General features: G+C 38.8%; 4 protein-coding genes across 5 annotated transcripts; all 4 read right to left on the bottom strand.

Annotated features, from left to right (window-relative positions):
• Positions 1 to 1,312: 1,312 nt before the first annotated feature.
• Positions 1,313 to 11,460, bottom strand: LOC107041469 (odorant receptor 43a). Its single transcript, XM_029126332.1, has 7 exons — positions 11,432 to 11,460; positions 10,915 to 11,360; positions 9,777 to 10,062; positions 9,617 to 9,716; positions 9,415 to 9,510; positions 1,465 to 1,620; positions 1,313 to 1,401 (listed from the first exon to the last, which is right to left on the bottom strand). The coding sequence occupies exons 1-7, from the start codon at positions 11,458 to 11,460 to the stop codon at positions 1,351 to 1,353; spliced, it is 1,164 nt and encodes a 387-aa protein (XP_028982165.1). The 3' UTR covers positions 1,313 to 1,350.
• Positions 11,461 to 12,040: 580 nt separating this feature from the next.
• On the bottom strand, positions 12,041 to 15,300 carry LOC107041468 (odorant receptor 85f). Its single transcript, XM_029126336.1, has 7 exons — positions 15,224 to 15,300; positions 14,699 to 15,149; positions 12,809 to 13,094; positions 12,646 to 12,745; positions 12,448 to 12,558; positions 12,226 to 12,381; positions 12,041 to 12,168 (listed from the first exon to the last, which is right to left on the bottom strand). Exons 1-7 carry the CDS (start codon positions 15,245 to 15,247, stop codon positions 12,118 to 12,120), a joined length of 1,179 nt encoding a protein of 392 aa, XP_028982169.1. The 5' UTR covers positions 15,248 to 15,300; the 3' UTR covers positions 12,041 to 12,117.
• A 2,194-nt stretch (positions 15,301 to 17,494) lies between these two features.
• LOC107041467 (odorant receptor 85f) lies at positions 17,495 to 20,629 on the bottom strand. Of its 2 annotated transcripts, none has more exons than XM_015262051.1 (7): positions 20,606 to 20,629; positions 20,081 to 20,531; positions 19,292 to 19,577; positions 19,133 to 19,232; positions 18,940 to 19,050; positions 17,991 to 18,146; positions 17,495 to 17,545 (listed from the first exon to the last, which is right to left on the bottom strand). In XM_015262051.1, exons 1-7 carry the CDS (start codon positions 20,627 to 20,629, stop codon positions 17,495 to 17,497), a joined length of 1,179 nt encoding a protein of 392 aa, XP_015117537.1. The 2 variants fall into 2 exon arrangements, with proteins under 2 accessions (XP_015117537.1, XP_028982170.1); XM_029126337.1 differs by lacking the exon at positions 17,495 to 17,545 and adding an exon at positions 17,880 to 17,930.
• A 985-nt stretch (positions 20,630 to 21,614) lies between these two features.
• On the bottom strand, positions 21,615 to 25,082 carry LOC107041505. The gene is made up of 7 exons (XM_015262082.2): positions 25,054 to 25,082; positions 24,540 to 24,985; positions 24,183 to 24,468; positions 24,014 to 24,113; positions 23,658 to 23,765; positions 21,728 to 21,883; positions 21,615 to 21,665 (listed from the first exon to the last, which is right to left on the bottom strand). The coding sequence occupies exons 1-7, from the start codon at positions 25,080 to 25,082 to the stop codon at positions 21,615 to 21,617; spliced, it is 1,176 nt and encodes a 391-aa protein (XP_015117568.2).
• Between the last annotated feature and the right edge of the window lie 1,368 nt (positions 25,083 to 26,450).

Genomic DNA, 26,450 nt, shown 5'->3' with positions numbered 1-26,450 from the left:
ATGCGAGCAGTTTTCATAAGCTGGTAAGGGCAGTCGGATTTTGCACTTTGTTCATTGGCCTTAAGAGGAGTGTGTCTTTAGAAGAGAATTATAGTATTAAATTAATAGAGTGATAATAGGGTGACCTGATCTGTTGAGATATGACAGAGCAATCACAGACGAAAAAATTTAATAGAAAAACCTATGGAATTCGTTAGAAAATTCTATTGAATTTCTATTGAACTGTTCTATTAGTTTTTGGCCGATTCTATTGAAATGTTCAATAGAAAATATTCAGTAGAAAAAGTCAATAGAATTCAATTAATCAAAAAGTATCGGTCTAAAATCTTAATTTTTTGAGTACATTCCCTATACCTTGAAAATTTTTGCAAGAGAAAGTCATATAGTGCGAGTGCTGACGCGTTAAGGAGAATGGGAATTGGCCCAAGAGTAACACTATTGCTTAGGAAATGCATTTTACAGTCTATTGAGCGAGTTCAGTTTTATAACATTATTGGGGTGAGGCCCACAGCTAAAGATTTTGTAGTGAAGTACGGGCACCATCAGCGTCTCCTATAACGACGCACTAACACACTGGGACCCCTCCCCCCCTCCACCTCTCACGTCTTACCGATGCATGTGGTGATCTTGGTACAGTAGAGTCTCCCTAACTTCTTTACTCTCCAACTTCCCAGCGATCAGCGACAGTGGGGAAAATATTCCCTTACTCTGAGTACCCCAAACGTGTGTGAGTGATATGCGTGTATTCCTCTGCGCCTGGTGAATGCGCAGTAAACAGTCTCTGCTCCCGCATGTTTTTCGTAATCCGTGTGGTCCATAACCTCTCACTGTCACTCTACTTGGGCGACGCTCCTCTAGCAACAGAGTGTGAATGTCCGCAACCGCTTATTTCGTGGAATTTGTAGCCCCGACGTAGTGAAGTTAAGGAGACTCTACTGTACGACAATGGGTTGAAGCGGTGCATCAGTCCGTATTGAAGAAAGTATTTATTGTATTTTAAATCCTGCATCATCAATTCACTGCAATCTCTATAATCGACCTACAAACCGTGGCTCATATGTTTATGGCACGTCGTGCAATAAGTCGAGTTTATCGCACGCTGCGTTACGCGCAGCGTGCTTCAAACTCGACTTCTGCATGATGTGGCATAAAATAGTATAGACCACTCGGGCATAAACTTCGTTTTCAACGAATGTGAATACACACCTCGCCTTTGGCTCGGCCTGTAAACTTCACATTCGTCGAAAACGAAATTTGTGCCCTTGTACTCTAATGTACTATTATATCATTACATTTTCATGGTTCAGTATCTCGGCATTTAGAATACACAAGGCCAATAATATACTGATTTCAAGTCGTTGCTCTCAACATTGAGTAAAATCCCATGATTGATTTCATGATCTGTAAAGAATAATAATGAGTGGAGTAGCAATTTCTTATGGCGGTAAAAATTTAAATGGTAACCTTTGTGAAACCACTCAGAGAGAATTTGTAGAATTTCCCAGCCGTGATTTGTAACGGTCTTTGAGCATGTATCATGCATGTTATGAATGCTTTTTGATATGAGAGTGGTAGATCGGTCCAATCGTGGTCATAAAATGCATCAGACAGATTCACAGCCTGAAATAAGAATCACACCAGTATATATCTGGTACCCCTCCCGGGGTGTTGATTTAATTATTGTTGAAGTTGATTATTCAATAACTATAGCCCAAGCAAGACTTCTTTTCTCGCGTGAACTTAGTTTTAGGTAACGAGTTTCCGTGGTTTCTATTGTCAAATTGCTGATTTGTCAATGAAAACAACAGAAAACCATTTTTTCCAAAGGAAAAAGAAATTTTGGTCTGACTATATAAGAAAAGTCAGAGGATATTGGAGAAATAGAGCAGGTTATGACAACTAGCGTTTGGAGTTGTTTGTTTATATTTTTTCGTGTCACGGGACATGAAAAACCCCGAGGGGCTACTCACTCCCGAAGTCATGGCGCCACTCTATGATAAAGTCAATCTGAAGTCACGTTGAAATCATGTGAATTCATTGAAGTCATCGAAATCACTGAAGTCATGCGATTTCATCTCTCTGAAATCATTTCTGTAATCCTGCCGAAGTTTTGAAGTCGCGCTGAAGTCATGAAATCACACCGAAGTCATTTGAAATCAATTTAATTAACCGGCGTACCGTTCTGTGGCTAACGTACCGCCTTGACGTACGTAGTGAATAATATTTTCACTTTTGTTAGTGAGCAGGATTCTTACACTGAATGCAAGAGGCTATCGTACTCCTTAGTAAGTTCTGTGACATTGGTACATTTTGGATGAGTTTGAATTGTTTGAAATCCGAGCCAATAACTGTTCACGGCTACATCGATATAAAACAATACAGAAAGACAATTTCCCCTCCACTGATATGTGAGACTGGCGATGTAAAGCTCCATGAGAGCATTTTTGATAAGGTTAAAAAATATTTTTGAAAAGATACTTTATGTATCACTCTTTAAATCTAAAGGTTGGCAATTAATTTTTGTTTTTTATTTGAAAAATTTGAGATTGACAGATTGAAGTCAAGTAAAATCTCAGTTCAGATCGCCTTCTTCAGTTCTTGTTTCATGCTTCGAAATAAGAACAAGTTGCACTGAATCGTATTGTAAAATAAGCAGACTTCGAAAATTTAAACCGGCCCATTTTGCCCCATTCGCGTTCGTTCCTTGAGCTTTATTAATCGTGATTTGAATGACTACATTGCCTCTGAAATCATTCATTTCGAATCTATGAAATTATTCGAAATCAATTGCAGTCACAAAGTCATGTCACGAGCCACTTGAAGTAACTGATTTCGTTTTTTCCCGAAATCACCGAAGTCAAACTCGAAGTCACTGAAATCAACCCTGAAATCACGTGAAGTCGACTTCACTTCGGAGTCATGGTGTCACTCAATCAGGGAGTGAGTAGCCCCTCGAAAAAACCCATTTATGCCATTAGGCCCGATGTTCTGGCGCAGAAAGGGTTTCTCCTGATTAATTCATTTTTTTTACTTCGAAAATATTAAACTCAAATTTCCCAGGGCATTAAATATTTCAAATTTCCTAGAATTCAATTTCTACGCGCGTAAATCATTTTATTGTGGGTCTTCGGTGAAATATTTTAATCCCTCGTGTCTTCTTCACAATAATCGAATTTTTCTCGTCATTTATCACGGTCAGTACAGTCAGTAGTCTTTTTCGAAAACAAAGATTTTATTACGGTCGAAATATTCTCTCTTGAAAACATTATCTTACGGTCGATATGTTCCCGAATTCTGGAAATTTTAATCATCGCTCTCGATACTTTAATCCTTGTTAATCCCTCCACTCAAAACAGTTATCACATTTGAGTTGGTTTATGACTCCAAACATAAAGGTCTTTCTTTCACCTTTGTGATTATTACCCTCAGCAGTCCCTAACGATCGGTTTTTCCGGGCCTCATGGATTCCTTGAATTTTCCCATACCTCATTTCCAGGAATCCACGCGGACTCAACTCAACTCCAACGCACGCTTTTCCGAGTTTCCAGTTTGTTTTATTGTAATAATCTATTTTTCTCCGTTTTTACACAGTTTTTCCAAAGTCATGGGTGATTGTAAGAAGAGGAAACACATAAATTGTGTGGAATATCTAGAAATTTATAGTGAAATTGCAAATATTACGTGCATTGGCTTATCGACTTTTCCTTGGATAAATAATCGATTGGAAATAAAGGTAAGGATGGTACATGTCTCTCAGCTTTTTTAGACGCTCGGGTCAGATCCTCGTGACAGAACCAATCGACGTCAAAGGCTTTTTTAGGCCGAGTTTATTCCTTGTCGAACAACTCACCCTAACCTCATTTTACCTGGTTATCCTGGTCCTACAGACAAAATCGAGAACAAGGAAATTAAAAATGAGATTGTTATAAATATGTCAGATGGATCTTCATCCGTGACATCCAGGACAGTGCGAGCAGCAGCTCAGATGCTGTTGTGCTAGACACATCTGTGCCTGACGCACTCACCTTAGGCTCCAAGCCTTGTTCCACTATTTCAATAGTTGAATCTGCGCTTGACGCATTGACCCAAGGTTCCAAGCCTTGTGCTACTATTTCAATAGTTAAATCTGCGCTTGACGCATTGATCCAAGGCTCCAAGCCTTGTTCTACTATTTCAATAGTTAAATCTGCGCTTGACGCATTGATCCAAGGCTCCAAGCCTTCTACTACTATTATGATAGGTACATCTGCGCCTGACGCATTAAAGTAAGGCTCTAAGCCTTCAATTACAAATGCAATTGTTGCATCTGCACCTGACGCATCATTCAAGGCCTCAAACCTGCAAAATAATATTCCACCTGAACTCGATTCAGGAATATAGGAGTTCCTGGGTCATCGAAGCCTCATGATGCCGAGATATCTTTTCAGAGTAATCTGGAAGCTAGTTGGAGTTTCTGGCTGGTCTCGAATTTGTTGATGCACAAATTACACAGATTTATGGAAATATCCACCAAATCTGAATTCAGAGATTGCTTTTATCTCCACCGAACCATTGATCCATAGAGATAAAGAATTTTTAATCAATCTCAAAAGACGCAGGTTCTGCCCTCGTAGCATTGGGGGCAACTCTTCGAAGTCTGCTCTAGGAAGAGAAACTAAAAAATCTAGTTCTCTTCCAGAAGTTGTGTGGTTTGAGAAAAATAATGAATTTTTAGAGCCCTTGAGGCTACAGCTCCAGTTTAATTTTTGTATGGCTTCACATTTTTCGGGAAGCTTGAGAAGATTAAAATAAATCCTGAAAATTGTGTCAAGGTTTGGAGATTTATCCACCTTTACAGCTGAATCTAAATTCATTGGATTCAAAGGAGCTTGTTTTGAGACGTAGAGTTAAAACAAACGGTTCAAAAACATTGCATGCCTCAGGTTGAACAACAGGTCCAACCGGAGGCATTTCCTCAATAGTCCCAATGATTCTCGATCGACGTCAGCGTCTCCAGAGTTATCTTACTTCAAGAGAGCAAGATGTAATGGCAAAAATCTCTGCAGCCATTCTTGAACATTTCCTTCCCAATGGAAATTAAACTGTTCTAATAGTTTTATTTTAGAGAGACTGAAGAGTCATAAAAGCCTCTTCAATTCTGGCCCTCACCAATCGGTATTTCCTCCAGAATTTCAAATCTCTGAACTGAAAGGGACAGTCCTGAGAGGCGGATAAACAGGTATGTGATCATAGAGGTAGTTAAAACCTCTGTATTACTATCAGAATCCTATCAGGATCAGCTCGTCTCATTGTAACTTTTTGTTGGTGAACCACATGATTAGCAATGGTTAATTTTTCACATTAAAAGGTTGAACAAATTTATGAGAACTCATAACTTCAATTGAAGGACATGAAAACCCTTCCAAAACTAATACTTTGTAACACATTCACGGATGGAAATGTCTTCAAAGTCGTATAAAAAAAAAAATCGTTGAAAATCATTCTAAACGTCAAGAAACGTGAACAAATCATGAAAATTCCACATTCGATTTCCGGGGTCATTAGTATAACTACCCGATAGATCGGGAAGATCCTGCCCCGGTACATGTGGAGCATGAAAACTTCCGTTGTTTTGGCATAGGTGGTATTTTTTTCAATTCCTACCCCCATTTGGAATTGCGACTAGTTCTCTCGCTTCGCGAGTCATGAGGCCGGTCATGAATCTTATTGATTCGGAGGCTTCATATCATCCAGTTATCTAGATGATATTTTATTATTGGTTTTCCGGCTATTGAGTATGGTACCAATACAAAATTAAACTGCCACGGCTCTTTCTTGTCTCAGCCATATTAAAAAACAAAAAGCGTTGTGAATACCTTAATTTGATCAATGACTTTTACAAGTTTGGCCTAGAAACACCTTATGAAAGATGATATGCGTTATAGCGATTTACGCAATAAATAGCCTATTTCATCATCTGCAATCTGGAAAATGTAGTCCATTAGAGTGTGTTTTCGCCTCATAAGCTTATTAAAATGTATGGGTCTACATTGCAATTGAGTATACGCTACACAAAAAAACTTGGAAGAATTAAAAAAAAAAGTCCAGATGATCATAAATTATGGAAATTTTGAATGATCTCTTGTTCTCCTCAGCCAGATCTTGCTTAGTAGCTCTTAATTGAACTGATCAGTCTAGAACAAATATTATTTCAAACGCAGTCTTCTTAGGTTGGAAATTTACCTCTGCGTTAAAAGATCAAGTCNGTAGTCCATTAGAGTGTGTTTTCGCCTCATAAGCTTATTAAAATGTATGGGTCTACATTGGAATTGAGTATACGNAAATGTATGGGTCTACATTGCAATTGAGTATACGCTACACAAAAAAACTTGGAAGAATTAAAAAAAAAAGTCCAGATGATCATAAATTATGGAAATTTTGAATGATCTCTTGTTCTCCTCAGCCAGATCTTGCTTAGTAGCTCTTAATTGAACTGATCAGTCTAGAACAAATATTATTTCAAACGCAGTCTTCTTAGGTTGGAAATTTACCTCTGCGTTAAAAGATCAAGTCGAAACACCTGGCCAGTGTGAGAAAGGTACAACAATATAAATTCCTCAATGTTTTGATCATTCACCTAGCTTTTAGGTGTTTTTTCGCGACCTATGATCCTGTGAGTGTTTGCTCAAATTTAATAACATCACAGGCACTCCCTACGCTAACGGGTTGGAAGGTACAAAATTCTCCCATCTGAACAAATCAGTTTGAGAGTCTTAGCACTGTTGCGAAGACTTCGGTCGAATGCATCTTACATTCCTTCCAAAGTGAATACTGGAGCTGTACATTGCAATCTAAGTTTTTTCAAAACTTAGGTGAGAAGGATTTTTTCAATCCAAAAATGGACCTTTTCTGTCCCTCTTGTCAAAATACCAACGCAATCTCTAATGCGTGTAGCACGGCAATCTCCTTGCAGTGTCGATTGACACCTTTTCAATCTTGATTGGTGACAAAATTTTCTCTCCGTATCCCCTACATTTAGCCTGGGAATAAATTGTGAATTTGTCACAATTCGCAGAATTCCAATTGTGAGACCGATGATATAATGGTCTCCCCCTGTTAGATAGTTCAACTCTGCTTCCTTGCTTTCATTTATCCCATCTCGGAAACAAATTACGATATCAAATCCTTGAAGGATCTTTTACTTTCACCTGGTACCAGGTGCATGTGTCATGACTGATGTTAATGTTTCTCTTTGTCGTTAACAAAGTCTACTCTTGAAAAATTGTGGATTTTCATAAATGAAACAAAAATAACTGCTGTTCGACATCTAGTTCGATTACCCTGCACATTTTTAATGGCAGAGTTCAAATAAGGAACAGCGTATGAAACAGTAAACTCCACCAAATCAAGAAACAGTGGGACAAAATTCAACATTCCAAAGGTTCAAAAAATTTTCAAACTACGTCCTGGTAAATCACAATGCACTCACATCTAGTATCTTGAGTGTATTCTGACCTACCACCCAGGTCTTTCCCACTCAAAGCAAATCTGTCAATTCTTCATCTTAATGAAAATCTGTCTTTGTCTCGATCTTGAGTATTTCGCAGACGACAAACGTTTTCTGCCATTAAACTTGAGAACAGTGTCAAAAGTGCGTCAAATCTGGATTTCACAATACCAGACAGGTGACAATCTTCTCGCCCAGGCGATCCACAGCCTGTTTCCCCCTTTTCCGTTTTGAAAGGCATCATTTTTGCGCAGCCAAGGTAGCTTTCTGTAGTATGTTGAGATTTTGAATATAACATCTTTATACTGTTCGTTACATTCAGAGAGTTTTATAGCTGCGAATCTCCATAAACACTGGCCTAACGGATTATATTGTCCTATAGCCATCTTGAAGTCGATACAGCTAATTCTCAACTTACATTACAGCAACTCTAGCTGCTGTGAGAAAACGAGTAAGTCTCGAAAGGTTTAGAAGTACGATTTGTACATTTCTATAATTGCCGTTGATCAAAGCTTTTTTGTCAAAGTTCTATTGAATATGGTTCCGTCAATAACCATTCTTTTTGTCCATTAACATTCGTCTTTAAACTCTTTAATATTCATATTCATATTGAATCTGGGATTTTGATTAAAAAAACAAAAAAACAAAAAGAGAAAATTGGATGATCTCTGAACATCTACAAGTTATTAAAATCTCGAAGACGAGGCTCGAATATAATTGTACGATCAAACGAACTTACCTGTAAGTGAAGTTCGATCGTGCTTATATGAAGAGCCTCGTCGAGAGATTCAGTCCCTCCCAACTAGCTTTCCCAAATCCGTCCAATTTTTTCTACACTATTGCTTAACTTTAAACTAAGGATAAGATGGCGAGCCCTCAATGCCGAGGTGCCACAACCAACTTTTTCTATGGTCTCTGAAGGCGTGTGGCTCTATCTAGCCGCAGGCGGACTACTACAAGTTATTAAAATCTCTTGACGAGGCTCTTCATATAATCACGATCGAACTTCACTTACAGGTAAGTTCGTTTGATCGTACAATCCTATTTCGTGACGCTGCGTGCCACGAAATTGGCGTTTTTCAGGTCCCTCGACACGAAATAGTTATTTTCATCACAAGGTCCACAAAGTATTTTCTGACGAATGTGGCCTCGCCTTCGGCTCGGCCTATAATCACATTCGTCAGAAAATACTTTTGGACCGTGTGACGAATGCAATTTTTCGTCAGAAGGCCCGTAAATCGCGATCTAACCGAGCGAAGCGAGGTTAGAATCGCGGTTTACCGGGCATTCTGACGAAAATTAATATACGCACGTCGCCATGGAAAACAATATCACCCTCCCCCACGTGCTTGCCATCCTCACCTTCGGCTCGGAAGGCAATCTTGCATCTGGGAAACGGTGATCTGTTTTCCAAGGCTCGGGCATGTAATGTACTATTTCCGTACCGACCTTCACTTTGTCCAGGGATTGGTGTTGGTCCTTCTCCAAATCCGTAACAGTGAAAATCATTACGAAAAAATATCCTTCACGGCTAGTAAAGTTCTCGCCACGAAAGAAGGAACCTCGCTGGGTACCCCCACTCTCCTGAATTCAGCTTTCAATCCACGGCCCCCACCACTCAAGCCGATGTTACTTCTTTCGTGGCACGGACTTTACCATGGGGTTTTTTTACTCGCGTGGTTGGCCTGTCCTCGTCTTTGGCTGTGACGCCACCTCCACACGAGTAAAAAACCCCATGGCACTCGCCCTGAAATGTGCTATTGGTTGCAATTTTTGTTTTCCAGAGCCTAAAGAAGCCTAAATAATTCAGCGAAACGTCGCACTATGACAATTTAATCAACGTCGTGATTATTTCTTCAATATCTCCTAACTTTTCTTATATTGATTAATATCATGGAAATGAGACCAATCATTATTCAGTAACATACCTCATCTTCCAAACATTGACCCATATAACAATTCGTAAACATGACAGTAAGCATATTGAAAACATAAAATCCGTAGTTCATGACTTTAACGCCGTCCTGTGAAAGCGCCCTTTCTGAAACATGTTTTTTGAAAAAAAAAACAGTTGATGAGATATCAAATCCATAGTTCGCGATTAATTAATTATATCTGACATTGTATTACCACTATTATGTTGTATAACAGTAATGCAAGCGTGGCGCTTACGATGAGTAGTTCCGATAATAGGGAAACACGAGAACAATCATTCAATGACTTTGCTATACTGAGAGAATAAACTTCATAATTATTAGTCTTTCTGCGTAATATGATGGCACTTACTTACTGAAGTACTGCGACATGTCTCTCAACAATGGGACTGAGTACTTCTTCCATATTCCTTATTCTATCGACTTTGAGTTTACGCACTTTATGGTTTACAATAACTAATTGGCATCGAATATGATTCACCAGCGCAACATATATACAGTATGATATCATATAGCAGAAAGATACGTACACTACTGGTAATTCGATAATATGAACCAATATTGCCACCTCAGGTCTTGCCATAGCCCCAAATGCCGGCATCCGCCAAGGAGCTTCATATATGAATGTTCCATTGCGAATTCCTTCGAGATGGTGAAATGGACATAATAACAGAGTATTTCGATATAGGGAAGGGTAGGGCAAAACGGACTGCAGGGCAAAACTGACCCCTATGGCAAAACGGACCACTGACAGAAACTTGATAATTTTTGTTTTTGCTTCCGAATGAAAGCAAACACAAAAATTCAAAGTCGTTTGTGGTTTGAGGTGATTAGCAAATCTGATTACATTGCGGTTCAACGACACTTCTTGTCTATAAAACCTCTGTGACAGTTACGATCTAAGGAACTCACTTTTAATTCAATACATTCAGTGTTCCTGATTTGAAGGAAAGAAAAAAAAAACAAAAATTACCAATTTTCTGTCAGTGGTCCGTTTTGCCCTACGGTCCGTTTCGCCCTAACCTTTGGGGACTTAACTGGCCATATATAACTTGGACGACAGTTAGAAAATTTCAATTTTGCCAGAGTAGAAAATTTCAATCCAATTTTTTTAGGGTTGACCGATCATTTTTGAAAAATCAAATTCTTCCGCATTTCATACACTGAGAGAAAAATTTCCTAATAAGTAGACCATATTATATTTACATCATTCAAAGAAGTAATGATTCATTCGATTTTTTAATGTATTTCAAGCTGTGTGGCTGTAAAGAGTCAATTATTTGAAGAAGAAACCTCTCAATTCGTTATCTACTTGATTGTGATGAGCAATGTTTTTTGTTATAACGGTTGTAAGCAGTGATTCACGGACGCGTAGGGAAGCGCTGCCTTACGGCCGGAATGACAAAAAGTGTTTTTTGGGTGCGGTAATGTGACAAGTTGGTTTCAGGACCTTCGAGAAAATACAGTAGAATCGCTTACGCGACTGTCACTTACTAGCAAGGAGATAGGTCTGAACAGGCGTTAGGTACCACGAGACGCAAGCAATCGTAGCTGGCCACAATACAATTCTGTAACATCTCTCGCTGCGTTCACTGTACTCGATGAATATTTCCATTTCTCTCGTATCTTTGAACATATCCCGGCGATGTAAATCACTCAATTTCTCGATTACTCGACGCATGCTTCCAGCAAATCTTGGTAATGTCAGTCTCAACACTATAGCTATTTGTACACCTGTCATCAAAAGGTTTTCAGTGACAAGCCCAAGATCCCCGAAAACCATGACAAACTCAATTAACTCCATCCCAATCCGATAAAAATGATAGATGAAATACACAACCATTCTTATACGACTGCCGATTGTTATATTCACTGGCCACATTCCTAATAATGAAACTGGCCGACTCACATAATTCAAAACATTCTGTGCCTTGATGAATCTCCCCTAGAGAAGGGTAATTTTCACAACATCAAGTTATTTCTATTCGTCACATAATTCGTAGGTAAAAACCGACTGCCAATCGAACAGCAAAAGAACATCACCTCTAGGTCAGTGTCCGATAACATTGAGAAGTGAAGGATAACTACAATGAGATAACAACATAGACAGAATCGAAATCCCTACCAGCTTTTGCGCAATGCGAGTAGTAGAGCTGCAAGAAGTTCGTGGTATTTGGTATTCCCCTGCATTAATAATCGATAATTGCTGTTCGAAACTTCTCTCGGCGATCGATACAAATTTGATCATGCGCACAAATTCAGTCTTTCCAACAATCTTCAGTTCATTGTGAGTGTGTGAGCAGTGAGAATGATTCCGCTTGGACCTTTCGATCAGTGCGATAATAACGATTCGTCTTGTATCCAATACTAGAAGTGTAAGAGGCATCAAACAAATGGCAATATTTAGAAGACAATGAGTTGCGAGTGAGATCCTCATTAGTTCTCAATGAGGAAATCGAGAATTTGATTCTTCTCCTAATAATGACATTGAGACATTGTTATGGGAAGGAAAAGCAATTCAAAGGGATGGATCTCAGAATCGACTGCTTTTCATTCCAACACTTTTACAAAACAACTTTAGAATGGACGATATCACAATCCTAACAGTCAACTTCAATTCCAGACCCTTGATGTTGCACAATTGCACCAAAAGATTTTGTATCCTTATAATATGCGTGAGACAAAAATGTCCTAATTTCAAATCGTTGCCCTCAACATTGAGACAAAGGCCATTGATGATTTCATGATCTGTAAAAAATGACGAATCAATTTGGAATGAGTCATAGCGAACGTCAAAATTCTTACACTTGTAAAACCACTCAAGGAGAACTCGTAGAATTTTCCGGCTGTGATGTGCAACGGTGTTTGAGCACGCAGCATACAGATTATGAACGCTTTCTGATATGGCAGTGGCAGATTGCTCCAATCGTGTTCATAAAATGCATAGAACAGATTCATAGCCTAGAATAACGATCATGACAAATAACAAGAATAATTCCGTCAATGTAACTAGTCGAGGGATAATACCTCCTTCTCTAAACATTGACTCATATAACAATTAGCAAATACGAGTACTGTCATGAAGTACATGTAGACAAAAAAATTGATGATCAAAGCAGTCTCACTCAGATTAATGTTCTGGAACAGGTTTTCAAGATTATTTCATCGTGGTATACCTCATCCGCAATTTCAAAAGAGCGTGTCATATCTGTAAGTATTTATTACCATCATTATGTTGTATGAAAGCAATGCAAGAGTGAGAATGGTATTGAGAAGCTCGAATAGCAGGTAAATGTGAGAACAATCGTCTAATGATTTCGATATACTGTGAAAACACATTTCATTATTGATGGTTCTTTCGAATGATTTGATGATGACTCTCACTTACTGAAGTATTTTGATATGCTTTTCAACTATGGGATTGAATATTTTCCTCATATTTGTTACAGGATCGACGTTGAGATTTCTGATTTTATGACTCATGATGACTAATTGACCCCGGATATGATTTATCAGCGTAAAGTATATGCAATATGTCAATGAATAACAAGCAGTCAAATATGCCACTGGTATCTCAATAAGGTGGAGTAAAATCACCACCTCGGGTTTCTCCATCGCTTCAAACGGAGGCATTCGCCAAGGAGATGCATATGTGAATGTTCCGTTGCGAATTTCTTGAAAAAAAACAATGGAGTGTAAATTACTCGATTGAGAGCAAATCGGAACTCTTGCCGCGAGAACAAGCTTCCAAATTAGCCTCAAATGGTAATTCCTTTTGACTATCTATTTGGAAGTGATAACATCCATATTCAGTACCACCTTGAAAGGATCATTCGATTGAGGGATCGAGTTGATCACTTGTTCGAGTTCTGGTCGGTCACCGGTTAATTCGCGATGTTAAATTGGCGAGTGGCGGCGCTGAAGTTTACAAGATGGCTGACATGAAATTTTTCAATTGACAATTTTTGAGTCACACTGTCAGGTTCTAAGGAGACCAATGGAATAAAAAACCATTTATTATTGAAGAGCATAATTAATCGAATCAGAGATAAGCCTCAATTGTGTGTATCAATGCGAAGGCTTCCCTAATACCACTTTTGTTGATTTCATTTGAAGCGTTTTATGTCGGCCATGTTGGAGCATCAGTGCCGCCTCACGCCCAGTTAACATCACGAATGGCTGATGTTTGCTCAACCCTCGATCGACTAACGATCAACTGGGAAACGACCAATACTTGACGATCGACTAACCGTTGACCTGCAATTCACCCATGATCGACTAACCATTGACCAGCAATAGACAATAGATCGACTAACCGTTGATTTGTCTACTGCCGATTTGTGACATTCGTTGATTTGTCGACTTGTTCGCTCGGTTTATAGTCGATAGATGTTGGTTGATCCTTGGTCGATACACTGAGAAAAAAGTGGATTAGCTTCAGAAAATAGTTTCCAGATTTTAGAAACTCCTGTTCTTGAGCTTTATCCTTGGTGGGATCATGAAAAGTAACGAATTTGGAGATTGTTTTTCAGAACAAATATTTTCTAAAACCGATGCTGAATTTTTCTTAATTTTAAAAAATTGCCGGATTTAACTACACAAATTGCGGCCGAAGTATTTAAATTGCGTAGATGCCTCATACAAAGGGAGAGGTGTCAAAACCTTCCACCTGTACGACCCACCCACATAAATCTTCATTCCCATTAATAAAATTCTCCTTTACGAATCACCCCCCCCCTCTCCGAAATAGAGCGACAAACACCCCTCCCCAACAATAAAACCACCCTTTCACAAAACCCCTCTCTTTGCATGACTCTCCATATAAATCCGCCCTTTTACGCCCTGCCCCTCTCCTAGGCCCTCTTATGTAAAATCCTCCCCCACATTGATGAAACCTCCATTCAATAAAATCCCTCCGTATATGAGACCCCCTCCCCCCCTCCCAGATATCACTACGCAGATGTATGATTCCCTCCTACATGAAGCCCCTTATTTATAACCGTCCCCCTCAGAATTAGAAAAATTTTCTAGATTTTAGAAAAGTGAAGGTTAGAAACCACGGTTTCTTACATTTAGAAACTTTTCTAAAGCTAATCTACTTTTTTTCTCTGTGTAGTCAGTCGATCGATGGTTGATTGCATGAAAAAAAATTGCTAACTTGAACAAAGTACTTGGATATTATGAAATCATAAATATTCTATTGCTTCATTCAACAGACTCACGTGTCTGATGGTGAGGCTAGGGCAGTAATAAATATTATTATATACATATTACTTACTAACGATGAGATATGTCTGCACCGGTAGTAGATACCAGGAGGCACAAGCAAAAGTAGCAGACCATACCACAATCCTGTAACATTTTTCGCAAATTTCACTATATTCGATGAAGATTTCCATTTCTCTGGTATCAGTGAAGTTATCACGTTGATGCATGTCACTTAATCCATCGATCACTCGACGCATACTCGAGGTAAATCTTGGAAATGTAAGTCTCATCATGATGGCAACTTGTGTCCCGGTTATCATGAGATTTTCAATTACTTGTTCAAGATTCCCGAAAACCATGACGAGATCGATGAATTCCATTCCCATTCGATAAATGTGGTATATGAAATATAGAACCATTCTTATCCGACTGCCAGTGGTTATGTTCACTGGCCACATTCCCAAAAAGGCAACGGGCCTACTCACGTAATGCAAAACATTCTGCGCCTTAAGGAATCTCTCCTAGAGGACAGAAAATTTCGCAAAATGTCAGATGAAAACAGAATGGAAGAGGAACTACTCAGGAGGAACCCCACCTCTAACTCAGCATCTGCTATCATTGCGAAGTGAATGGGAGCTGAAATAACAGAAATGCCGATGTAGCCCCTCTGGCTCCTGCGCAATACGGAGTTTCCAAAAGTCCATGGTTTATGTATTTGATTTCCCGCAAATCTTCTGCATTAACAATCGAATCCCAACTCGCAACTCCCCTTCGACGATCGAGTAAAGACTAGACATGCGCACAAATTCAGTGGTTTTCAACGCTCGTCAGTTGCTCATGTCAATGTGAACAGTCAAGATTTCAAGTTCTATTATACCTTTCGATCAGTATAATAATCAGACAATCATCCTGTATTCTACATTCAAAACATGAACTTTTTTGTCCCTAGCTCTTAGATCCGCGATTCTAACCGCGATTCGTCTAATTAGACTGCGGTTTTCATGTCCCTCGAGGAAAAACTCATAGTGGCCTCTTTTTATAAACGCAGATCCTTTAGAAAATACTGAATGGATCGTCTGATGTAAATTATTATTTTGGGACAAGAAACCGATGAAAGAAATTGGAACATATTAAACGAATGATTTCACGTGAACTCAAGTATGCGACTTAAGTAAGTCTTGTTTTATTCAAAAACGTTTAAAATATTGCTTAGTACTTAAAAATTGACTGTCAGAAGTTGAAGAATTTGAACAGTTTTGATTTTTTAAGGATGTTCTACACCCTTTCTGCAAAAATTCACGTTTTTTTAATTTTTCTGGCAAACTTATGATGGAATTGACGTGAAAAAATATAACGTTTTTGCGTTTTGTCATTATTTAATGACTGACGAAATTTTAAGGTGGTGCGAACATTTTCCTGCGTTTTCTCTAAACTTTTAAAAAGAATCACAAAACTGTAGAAAAAACGCATGAAAATTATCGCACCACTACGCAACTTCGTGAGCCATTAAAGAATGACAAACCACAAAATCGTTATATTTTTTCACGTCACTCCCATCGATAATTTGCCAGAAAAATGAAAACAACGTCAATTTTGGCTAAAAGGGTGTCGAACATCCTTAAGGACCTCACATGGATAGCCGCACGGAGAAAAAAGATAGGGATAAAATCTGGTGCGCCATCGGTATTTTGCCGGGGGAGTTCATAAGATGAGTGAGCTCTGTGATTTTCTCTTCGGCGCACAAGAAAATGTATTTTTTTTACCGTCAATTTTACGACATTTCAACAGAATCGAATCTATCGGAAAACTCTCAAGAAAACTGGTAGAATGACTGCGAATGGTAAGAAATTATTCTATGCATCGAAATCAAATTATCTCGAGGCTACAGTTAGACGATCAACTGTTTCTTCTTCACCGAATTTCTTCTTCAGTTTTACGAAACTCTTGTTTTTTTAAAGGAAATCGGAAGAATCTCACTGATTACGATAGGCTAAACTATTACAGCTAGGCACACTGCAAAATTCTTTGTTTTTTGTTACTCTGATGTCGAATTCCATTTTTTGATTGAAACATAGTATGCTCTTTGCTTTTAGGATGACTTTGGAACTGTGCACAAACAATATAAATCACGAGAAATTTAATAATAACCGGCAAAAAACAACTCTTTTGTATACATAAACTCATTCAGTGGCTCCAAGTCATCTGCTCGCACTAGTACGCGCTGCGGCCGGTAGAGCGCGTCATTCAGTGCTAGAGTTCTCAATAATTGACTGAGGAGAGTTCCGAAAATTGTCAGGATTTCCCCGATTAAACGCAAGCCATTCTCTGAACAGTCTGTATAATCGGATCCTTTCGAAAATTCTTTATCGATATAGATGTGAAATCGGATTTTTCCCGATTTTTTCACGCTAGAGGGGCACCCTTCGTCAGAATCATCGGGAAAAGTCTTGCGATCACCAGACTACTTCCGATTCTTTACTCTCCGTGCAAATGCTGTAAATCTTACTGTGTGCCTGGAACAATGGAAGACAGCAACTCCCCATCCTTCTCACATTGCTCTAACCGTCGTTGTCACGTCATGATCAACAAATTCAAAACAATATCTCTCTTATAGTTCTCGGAAGTATAAAGAATGCAAGTTTTCTGTAGAAATTTCAATAAGTGATAAACATAACACCTGAAGTGAAAACAACATCAGTTGATTTTCAAGTACTCAGTCGACATGAGACAACTCTCTTTGGTCTTATTATCTTGTGTTAGTTTATATTTTCTAAATAATTTGATAATAAATTTATACCGATATCTTTGCACAATTACTTCTATTCTTTTTTGAAACGACACACGTGATATTGGTTGTTTTTGCATTTTAAACTGTTGTCCTCAACATTGAAACGAAGGCCATAGATGATTTGAGCATCTGCAAGGATAGAAATCATAAAATTTTCAATTCGAAATAATTAACTCTTCGATGCTCACTCTTGTGAAGTCCACTGTCATCTTTATTGGTGATCGGGCACTTCGCACACAAATCAGCAATTCTTTTTAATAGGACAACGGCCTGTAATGGTCTATCTTTTGGCCCTCAAGGGGCTAGAGAATAATGTACTTCATCTTCCACATCATACATGTATCTTTGTCCATATTTATTACAATTCTAGCAGTCAACTCTGATTCCAAACTCTCATTGCAATTGCATAATTGTACTAAATGATTTTGTGTTCTTAGAATATGCAGAAAACCATGTCCGGATTTCAAATCGTTGCTCGCAACATTGAGACGAAGGCCATGGATGATTTCATGATCTGCAAGAAAAGATTCTGATTGAATTCGGAATTGGTCATGACAAACGTCAAAATTCTAACACTTGTGAAGCCACTCAATGAGAATTTGTAGAATTTTCCGGCTGTAATGTTCAGGGGTGTTTGAGCGCGCAGCATACATATCATGAATGCCTTCTGATATGCCAGCGGTAGATTGTTCCAATCGTGTTCGTAAAAGGCATGAAACAGGTTCATCGCCTGAAATTATGATCATGGGTAGTTCATACTGACAATGAGAGAATAAATTAGTTCTGCCGTAAAATTATATGGTCCTTTGAAGAGATCTTTTGTCGTGTTAAATAAATTTACTTGTGGACAAAAAAGACAATTTCCACCAAACCATGATCATTTTCGTAGTAGTAATTGTTCTCGTGAGACATTTCTATGACTTTCGGGTAAATACATTCGTTCCACAGAGAATTATATAAGACTTCGCTTTTATCAAAATCATGGTGAAGTGCTACCTAAGTTGAAATTGAAGTTTAGACTTGTCTCAAGGAGGGAGACCGTAGAAAAAACAAATCGAACGGTGCGTTCTAAAATGACGGCGATCTTCGCGAGAAATCGCGAAGTTCATACTTAGCGCTAAATCGCGAAGTTCACACTTCGCGCTAAATCGCGATGTTAACATCATTCTGACAAATGCTACTTAAGTTAAAATTGAAGTTTTTTTTCCTCACCAATGTATTCTTTCAATGGTATAATCCTATGGAGTTCTCCCAGATCTAATGATTGTCGTACGGTAGATTATATTTTTTCCTGCCAACAGTTAGAATTCTCCTTGAGATATTTCTAATGTCCCCGACAAAAATTTAATTTTTGTGAAAGATATTAAATTTCTTTCTACCAAGTTGGTTAATTTCCCTGAAGTAAATCTGTTCCACTCCATCAAATATTCTCAATGGAACATATAGTTTTCCGGCAGTGCTAATTTTTTCACTCAGTACACAAGGATAATTTTATCAACGTGATCAGTTGGTGGAAAATGTACCTCATTCTCCAAACACTGACTCATGTAGCAGTTGGCAAATACCAACACGGTCATGTTGAACATGTAGAATGAGAAGTTGATGATTAGAGCAGTTTCACTCAAACTAATGTTCTGAAAAGTATTGTTAAGATCAATTTTTCATGGCTCATCCACAGTTTTGAGATAATCAGTCACATCCGAAGGTGTATCCTACCGCCATTATGTTGTACGATAGTAATGCAAGAGTGAGAGTCGTGTTAAGGAGTTCATATAGAAGAAAGAGATGAGAACAGTCGTCCAACGATTTTGCTATACTGCAAGAACTTTATCATTTTTTATTCTTTCGAGTTTCATGATGATGAGTCTCACTTACTGAAGTATTGTGATATGCTTTTCGACAATGGGACCGAAAACTTCTTTTACATTAGTTGCACGATCGACTTTGAGATTCTTGACTTTGTAACTCATGATGACTAGTTGACCCCGGATGTGATTTATGAGGGTGAAATATATGCAGTAAGTTAACAAATAACAAGCAGTCAAGTATGTCACCGGTATTTCGATAAGATGAAGAAAGATGGCTACCTCGGGTTTCTCCATAGCCTCGAACGGAGGCATTCGCCAAGGAGATGCATATACGAAGGTTGCATTCTGTATTTCTTCAATAGGGAAAAAAATACAGCTTCATTATGAGCTAAAAGTCATGGATCTCAGGCTGACATAACCAATGACGCACCAAGATTCACCCTCGATCACTCGCGCTCTGCCGCCAGTCTTCATCCGTCGCACGGTTAGCGCAGCATCGCTGGGTTAATCCGAGTGCGCTGTTGCCACCTTGGCGCTTACCGCTATGGGCGCATTTCAAGTGTGGCAGTGAATGTAGCAACACTGTCACTCGAGGGGCGACAGGGACTCAGTCGCACCGGGCGGCGCTGGTTTTCTGTCCGTTCAACGTTTCTTTTTTTTTTTAGCTAAAGAAATTTCCCGAGAAAAACACGGACAACGCCAACGCGTAATACAAAGATTGAACTAGGAATTCTCATTTTTTCAGCATTTTTAAGCGTCGAGAAATACGCTAAAATGTAAAAAAACGAAAACGGGCGGCGCCGCGCTCATTGAGCGAGTGATCGAGGGTTAAATTTTTATTGTAAATATTACTTACTCATTATGAAATAGGTTTGAATCGGCGTGAGATACCACGAGACACAGGTGAAGGTTGCTGGCCATAATACAATCTTGTAGCATCTCTCGCAAATTTCGCTGTATTTGATAAAGATCTCCATTTCTCTGGTATCGTTGAACTTGGTACGTTGGTGCAAGTCGCTCAATCCATCAATCACTCGACGCATACTCACAGTGAATCTTGGAAATGAAAGTCTCATCATGAGGGCTACTTGGGTGCCCGTTATCATGAGATTCTCAATGACTTGTCCAAGATCCCCGAAAACCATGACGAGATCGATGAATTCCATTCCCATGCGATAAATGTGGTATATGAAATATAGAACCATTCTTATCCGGCTGCCAGTGGTTACGTTCACTGGCCACATTCCCAAAAAGGCAACTGGCCTACTCACGTAATGCAAAACATTCTGCGCCTTTTGGAATCTCTCCTAGAGAACAGAAAATTTTGCAAAATGAAAAATGAGAACAGAATATAAAAGCAACTACTCAGGAGGAACTCTACCTCTAACTCACTATCTGGTATCATGGCGAAGTGAACGGGAGTTGAAATAACAGAAATACCGATATACGCGGGCAGTGCAGGAATCCGTCTCTGGCTCCTGCGCAATACGGAGTTTCCAAAAGTCCATGATTTATGTATTTTATTCCGTGGAAATCTTCTGCATTAACAATCGAATCGTGGCTCGCAACTCCCCTTCAACGATCGAGTGAAGACTATCCACGCGCACAAATTCAGTGGTTTTGTACGCGCGTCAGTTGCTCATGTAAATGTGAACAGTCAAGATTTCAAGTTCTATTGTACTTTTCGATCAGTGCAATAATCGTCCTGTATTCTACATTCATAACATGAAATTTTTTCGTCACTAGGTTTTAGAACCACGATTCTAACCTCGCTTTGCCCAATTAGATCGCTGTTTCTGGACCCAGTGATAAAAAAAACGTGCCTTGGGCTCTGATTACAACGCAGATCCTTCGTAAAATACTTTGTGGACCTTCTGATGTAAAATACTGTTTTGAGTCATGCAACAGATAAAAGAAATTAGAATATACTGAGAGAGTTCAGGAAACAATCGGTTGTGAGTAAGGATTCAGCATCTGCGGTGATTTTGTGTGATCTCAAATTTGGGCCGTGAGTAAGTCATTTTTTATTCAGAAACGTTGGAGTATTGCTTTTAATTGAAAATTGACTTGCAAAAATTGAAGATTTTCAACTGTTTTTAATTAGTAATGAGCTCACATAACGGCTAAGTGTTGTCCAAGTGCTCTTCGTCACGTCGTAATAAAGAAAATCCGAGCAATATTTCTCTTATATTTTCCGGAATCATACAGAAAATAACATGAGTTGATTTTCAAAATTTCAATCGACATGAGACAACTTTCTTTGGTGTTATCATATTGCGTTAGTTTATATTTTCTGAACAATTTGGTTATGAAATTTACACCAACATCTTTGCACAATTATTTCCATTTTCTTTTGGAACAATACACGTAATATTGATTATTCCTCCGTTTTAAACTGTTTTCCTTAACATTGAAATAACGGCCATGGATGATTTTAGTATCTGCAAAGACATGAGAAAGAAAATTTTACATAATAATAAATGATCAACTTTTCGATGCTTACGATTGTAAAACCTTCCAACGAAAATTTGTAGAATTTTCCCGCTGTCATCTTCAGCGGCGATCGGGCGCATAGCATACAAATTAGCAATCCTCTCTGATAGGATAACGGCATGTCATGCCACTGGTAATCGTAGAACGCTTCGAGCAGATTCATGCTCTGTAATAGTTAAGAATTTCCTATATAGTGCGGTTGACAAAAATTAGACAACTAGGTAACAAGCTTTAAATTAATCATTTTCTTATGTGAGATTCTGTTGAAATAATTGGTTGAAAAAACTGAACTTCTTGATAAGATACACGAAGAAAAAATTTTCCAGAAAAATTCATGCGCTGAGCACCACAAACGATTCACAATCCGCGCACTTGGAAAAACTATTGTCTAGCACCGGAAAAATTATTAGGCGGACCATAATTTTTTTGGTGCGCCCAATAATTATTCCGGTGCTGAACGACCATTTTTCTAGTGCTGCACAAGAATTTTTCTGGTGCTGGAGTAGTCTTTCGCTAGTTGCACGCCCGTTAGGGGCCGTCCATATATTACGTAAGGGAATTTTCAGCTGCTTTGGACTCCCCCCTCCCCCCCATGTAAGATTTTGTAAAATTTGACTGACCCCCCCCCGAAATCTTACGGAAAATGGGGAATGGATGAGCACATACAAAGTTATGTTTTTTTTATTCAATGAGAACATTAGAAAACATTGCGTGAATTTAATAAAATAATATTGATATGAACTACACAACACACAAAAGTAACTTGATAAACAATATCTATTCTTTGTCATCACTTTCTTTGGTCCAAGGTCCAATCAGAGAGAGGAGTAGCAACTGGAATATCCCGTATCTCTTCTCCAGTCAAGGTTACTTCCTCTTCAGAATCGACTGTAATATCTTCATTTACCCATTCAACAACTCCCTCAGTTTTATTATTTTCTTCGATGACACGCATGAGTTCTTGGTCACGTCGTGAAATGACTTTCTTTACTCTTCGACGCTGAGGTTTACAGGAGATAAAATGCACTTTTTGTGAGAGCTCACTGACTTCTTCGATGCAAAGTATTTACTACAGATATCACATTCTCCCCCCGAGCTGATCATTCAGCGATGGACAGAATAAATCATAGGGAACACATTTGTGGGTGCATGGAATAGTACCTTCCAGCGTCATTCTTAGGAATAATGGCATGAAATGATCTGATTCTTGTAATTCTGTTGGAGATGGCACTATCAGGGTTGATGTACAACGAAGTGAAATAGGTTTGTGATTTGAAAAACAAAAAATTAATGAAAAAGACACGAAAAAATCTTACGTAAGATCCTTGACGACCCCCCACCTCCCCACGTAAGGAAAAGTATGAAATCTTTAAACCCCCCTCCCCCCTAAACGTCTTACGTAATATATGGACGGCCCCTTAATTGCTCGTTTTCCCCTAATCCCCTTCTCGGACCCTCGAGCACTGCCACCTACTCTCGGCTGCCTTATCTCTTTCGTTTGTCTTCCGTACGTAAACACAGAGGTCCAAATAATTCGAAAATTATTCGCTCCCTCTCATTTTTCTGAGAGCTTATGTCGACATTGGTCGAGGAGTGGGGACCGGTGGAAAGTTGCTCATTTCTTGGAAATGGTACTCCAACACCCTTTCGATGAGCAACTAGCAAGAGTCTACTGTAATGGTGCTAGCACATGAATTTTTCTAGAAAATTTTTCTCAGTGTAATCATTCTGTTAACCCTGCACGCAAAATGTTTACTTCTCTTTTCGATAAGAGGAGAAATTAACGAGAACACCCACTTGACTCCTCCTCACAAAAAAATGACAAAATCTACTGTGAAATTATGGAAAACCAGTCAAGAAGCTCTAACTTTCTGTCCTAATTGCAGAATAGACTAATTCATGCGAATTATTCGCAATTAATTTGCCGATAAATAATGTACCTCATTTTCTAGACACTGACCCATGAAACAATTCGCGAATATAAGCACCAATATGTTGATCGTAGCCAGTGAATAATTGACAATGACAGCTGAACTTGCATCTCCGTCCTGCAACGTAAAGTTCATTGAAATGAGAAAATTTGGCGTAAAAATTGGCAGGCTCATGGCCTCCTTTGTGATCATAAGGGAAGGACAGACGCAGCGCACATTCCATTCTACAATATTTCGCAATCGACAATGAAAATTTTGCAATCCTGAATCAATTTGCTCAAGGACTTCTAGAGATTATAGCGCATTCAAAGGTTTCATTAAAACATGAGGGTATTGTATGTAAGACATCAGAAGCAGAATATTACCACTATTAAATAGTATGCGAGCAGTCCAATAACGATAATGGTGTTCAATAGTTCATAAAGCAGAAAAACATTCGAACAATCATCCAACGCTTTCGACACCCTGGACAGAACGGATCTCATTAATAACCATTTTCCAACTGGTAAAGTATTATAAATCACTCACACTCACCGGATTATAGCTGTATGCTTCTCAATGATAGGACGAAAAACCTCTGCCATCGATACAGTCGGATCAACTCTAAGATTCCTCACTCTGTCACTCATGATGACCAATTGACCACAAATATGATGGATGATCGTGAAATATAATCCATATGTTAGTGCAAAACAAATACTCACGTATGCCATTCCAATGTCAGTAAAATGAACGAGAAAGGCCACATCGAGTCTCGAAAAAATCTCGAATGGAGGCATTCGGAACGGATAAACAAAAACAAATGTTTCGTTCTGTAACTCTTCAAATTGAAAGCATGAAGATCGTAATGAGACATTACTAACGAGATAATGGATTATAATCATCACTCACTCGCAAAGAGATAGTTCTGAAATGGTGTTAAGTACCACGAGACAACGCATGCAACTGACGTTGTCCTAATGATTTTGTAAACAGCGAGAGAATATTCACTATATCTGATGAAAACATCCAATTCCCTGGTGTTTTGGAACTCATGCCGTTGATGAAATTCATTGAATTTCTCAATAGCATACCGCATCTTTGGGTTGAATCTCCAACTTGTCAGTCTCAATATAACAGCCACTTGGAAACCCGTGTTGGTGACATTATCGATGGTCAGTTGGAGATTCCCAAGAACCATTGCAAATTCAATCAATTCCATCAGGACCCGAAATATGTGATACGTTAAGTACATAGCAAGTCTTATTCGGCTGCTACTGGTTATCTCCTCCGGCCACATCCCTAAAAATGCAATCGACCGACTCACTTGGTGCAAAACATTCTGCGCCTTAATGAATCTCGCCTAGAAACGAAGAATCTTGAAGTTAAATGACGAATAATGGCAAGCTGAATCAACGATAGCAACTTTACTTCCAACTCGGTATCCGGTGTCATCATGAAGTGAAATAACTAGAGACACAGACGCAGCAGAAATCGTCCGCAGAAGAAATAGGAAAAAAGTATGGCGAATGCGCAGTGGGAGCAATTAATTTTTCAAGAGAACATGCATAATGTATCCGATTTCTTGGTAACTTCTCAACTTCGTAAATCTCAGGCGTTTGACGTTGAACTAGGCATGCGCAACTATTGAGTTGTTAAGATCCCTCAGTGGTCAGTGGAAAGGTGACAGGTAAAAGTAGATTATGTGTTGTGACACCAGCAGAATTTGGAGGGGTAATTGTGATTCTTCTTCCGGATCCAATTAGTTGATGTTGATTAGATTCGGATTACGAGGGGCTGATTCACGTTCGCGTTGAATTGATTCTAGTCGATTTTCGACCCATTTCAAGTCCAGTGTCTCGGACTCGATTAATATCGATTCGAATGAACGGATTCAAGGAATCGACTTGAATCAAGTCGAAAAATCACTTGGAATCAATTCGAAAAATCGTTTTTAATCAACTCGGCAAATCATCTTGAATCAAGGCGACTCTTCTTGAGGAAAATATGTGTTGTATAACCAACTGAACATATTGCATTACAACTTTAGTGCATAACATCAGAACAGAACTATATTAATTACAATCGTCATAGTCGGGTTGTGAACCTTGTGAGTGCGTTTACATAATTTAGTATCTTGAATCTTTAGTACACATTTGGCCCATAATATACTGATTTCAAGTCATTGCCCTCAACATTGAGTAGAAGTCCGCTATGGATTTAATGATCTGCAATAAATACTTATAAGTAGATCGCAAATTCATTTTGAAAAAAATACTCGCGCTTGTGAAACCATTTAAAGAGAATTTGTAGAATCCTCCGGCCGTTAGTTGCAACGGTCTTTGAGCACGTACCATGCATATCATGAATGACAGGAAAGCGGTAAATCGGTCCAATCGTGGTCATAGAATGCATCAGACAGCTTAAGAACCTGAAATAATAATCGTAACAGAAGAAGCTGAAGTGCAACTGTTAGAGATGATGCGAGAGATATCATGTTTCACTGTACATAATTTGATCAAGGACATTAATTATGCAAGAACATACCTCATCTTCCCAAGACTGACCCATATAGCAATTGGTGAACATGATCGACAGCATATTGAAAACGTAGAATCCAAAGTTCATGACTTTAGAGAAATCCTGTGAACTTTCTGAAACATGTTTTTTGAGAAAACAATTTTTTTATGAGCAACGAAACACAATTCCAAATTACTTTAGTAATGGTTCCGTAACTTTTCATCCGTGGACAAAATTTCGGCGACAAAATAATCGACAATAACTTATCCGGTGACAATGTTTCCACCGACAACTTCCCCGCCG

The sequence above is a fragment of the Diachasma alloeum genome, unplaced genomic scaffold, assembly GCF_001412515.2.
Source record: "Diachasma alloeum isolate Michigan unplaced genomic scaffold, Dall2.0 Dall_scaffold_00366, whole genome shotgun sequence".
Lineage (NCBI taxonomy): Eukaryota > Metazoa > Arthropoda > Insecta > Hymenoptera > Braconidae > Diachasma > Diachasma alloeum.
The sequence above is the reverse complement of the archived record's forward strand: the minus strand, read 5'-3'. Positions and strand labels throughout refer to the sequence as shown.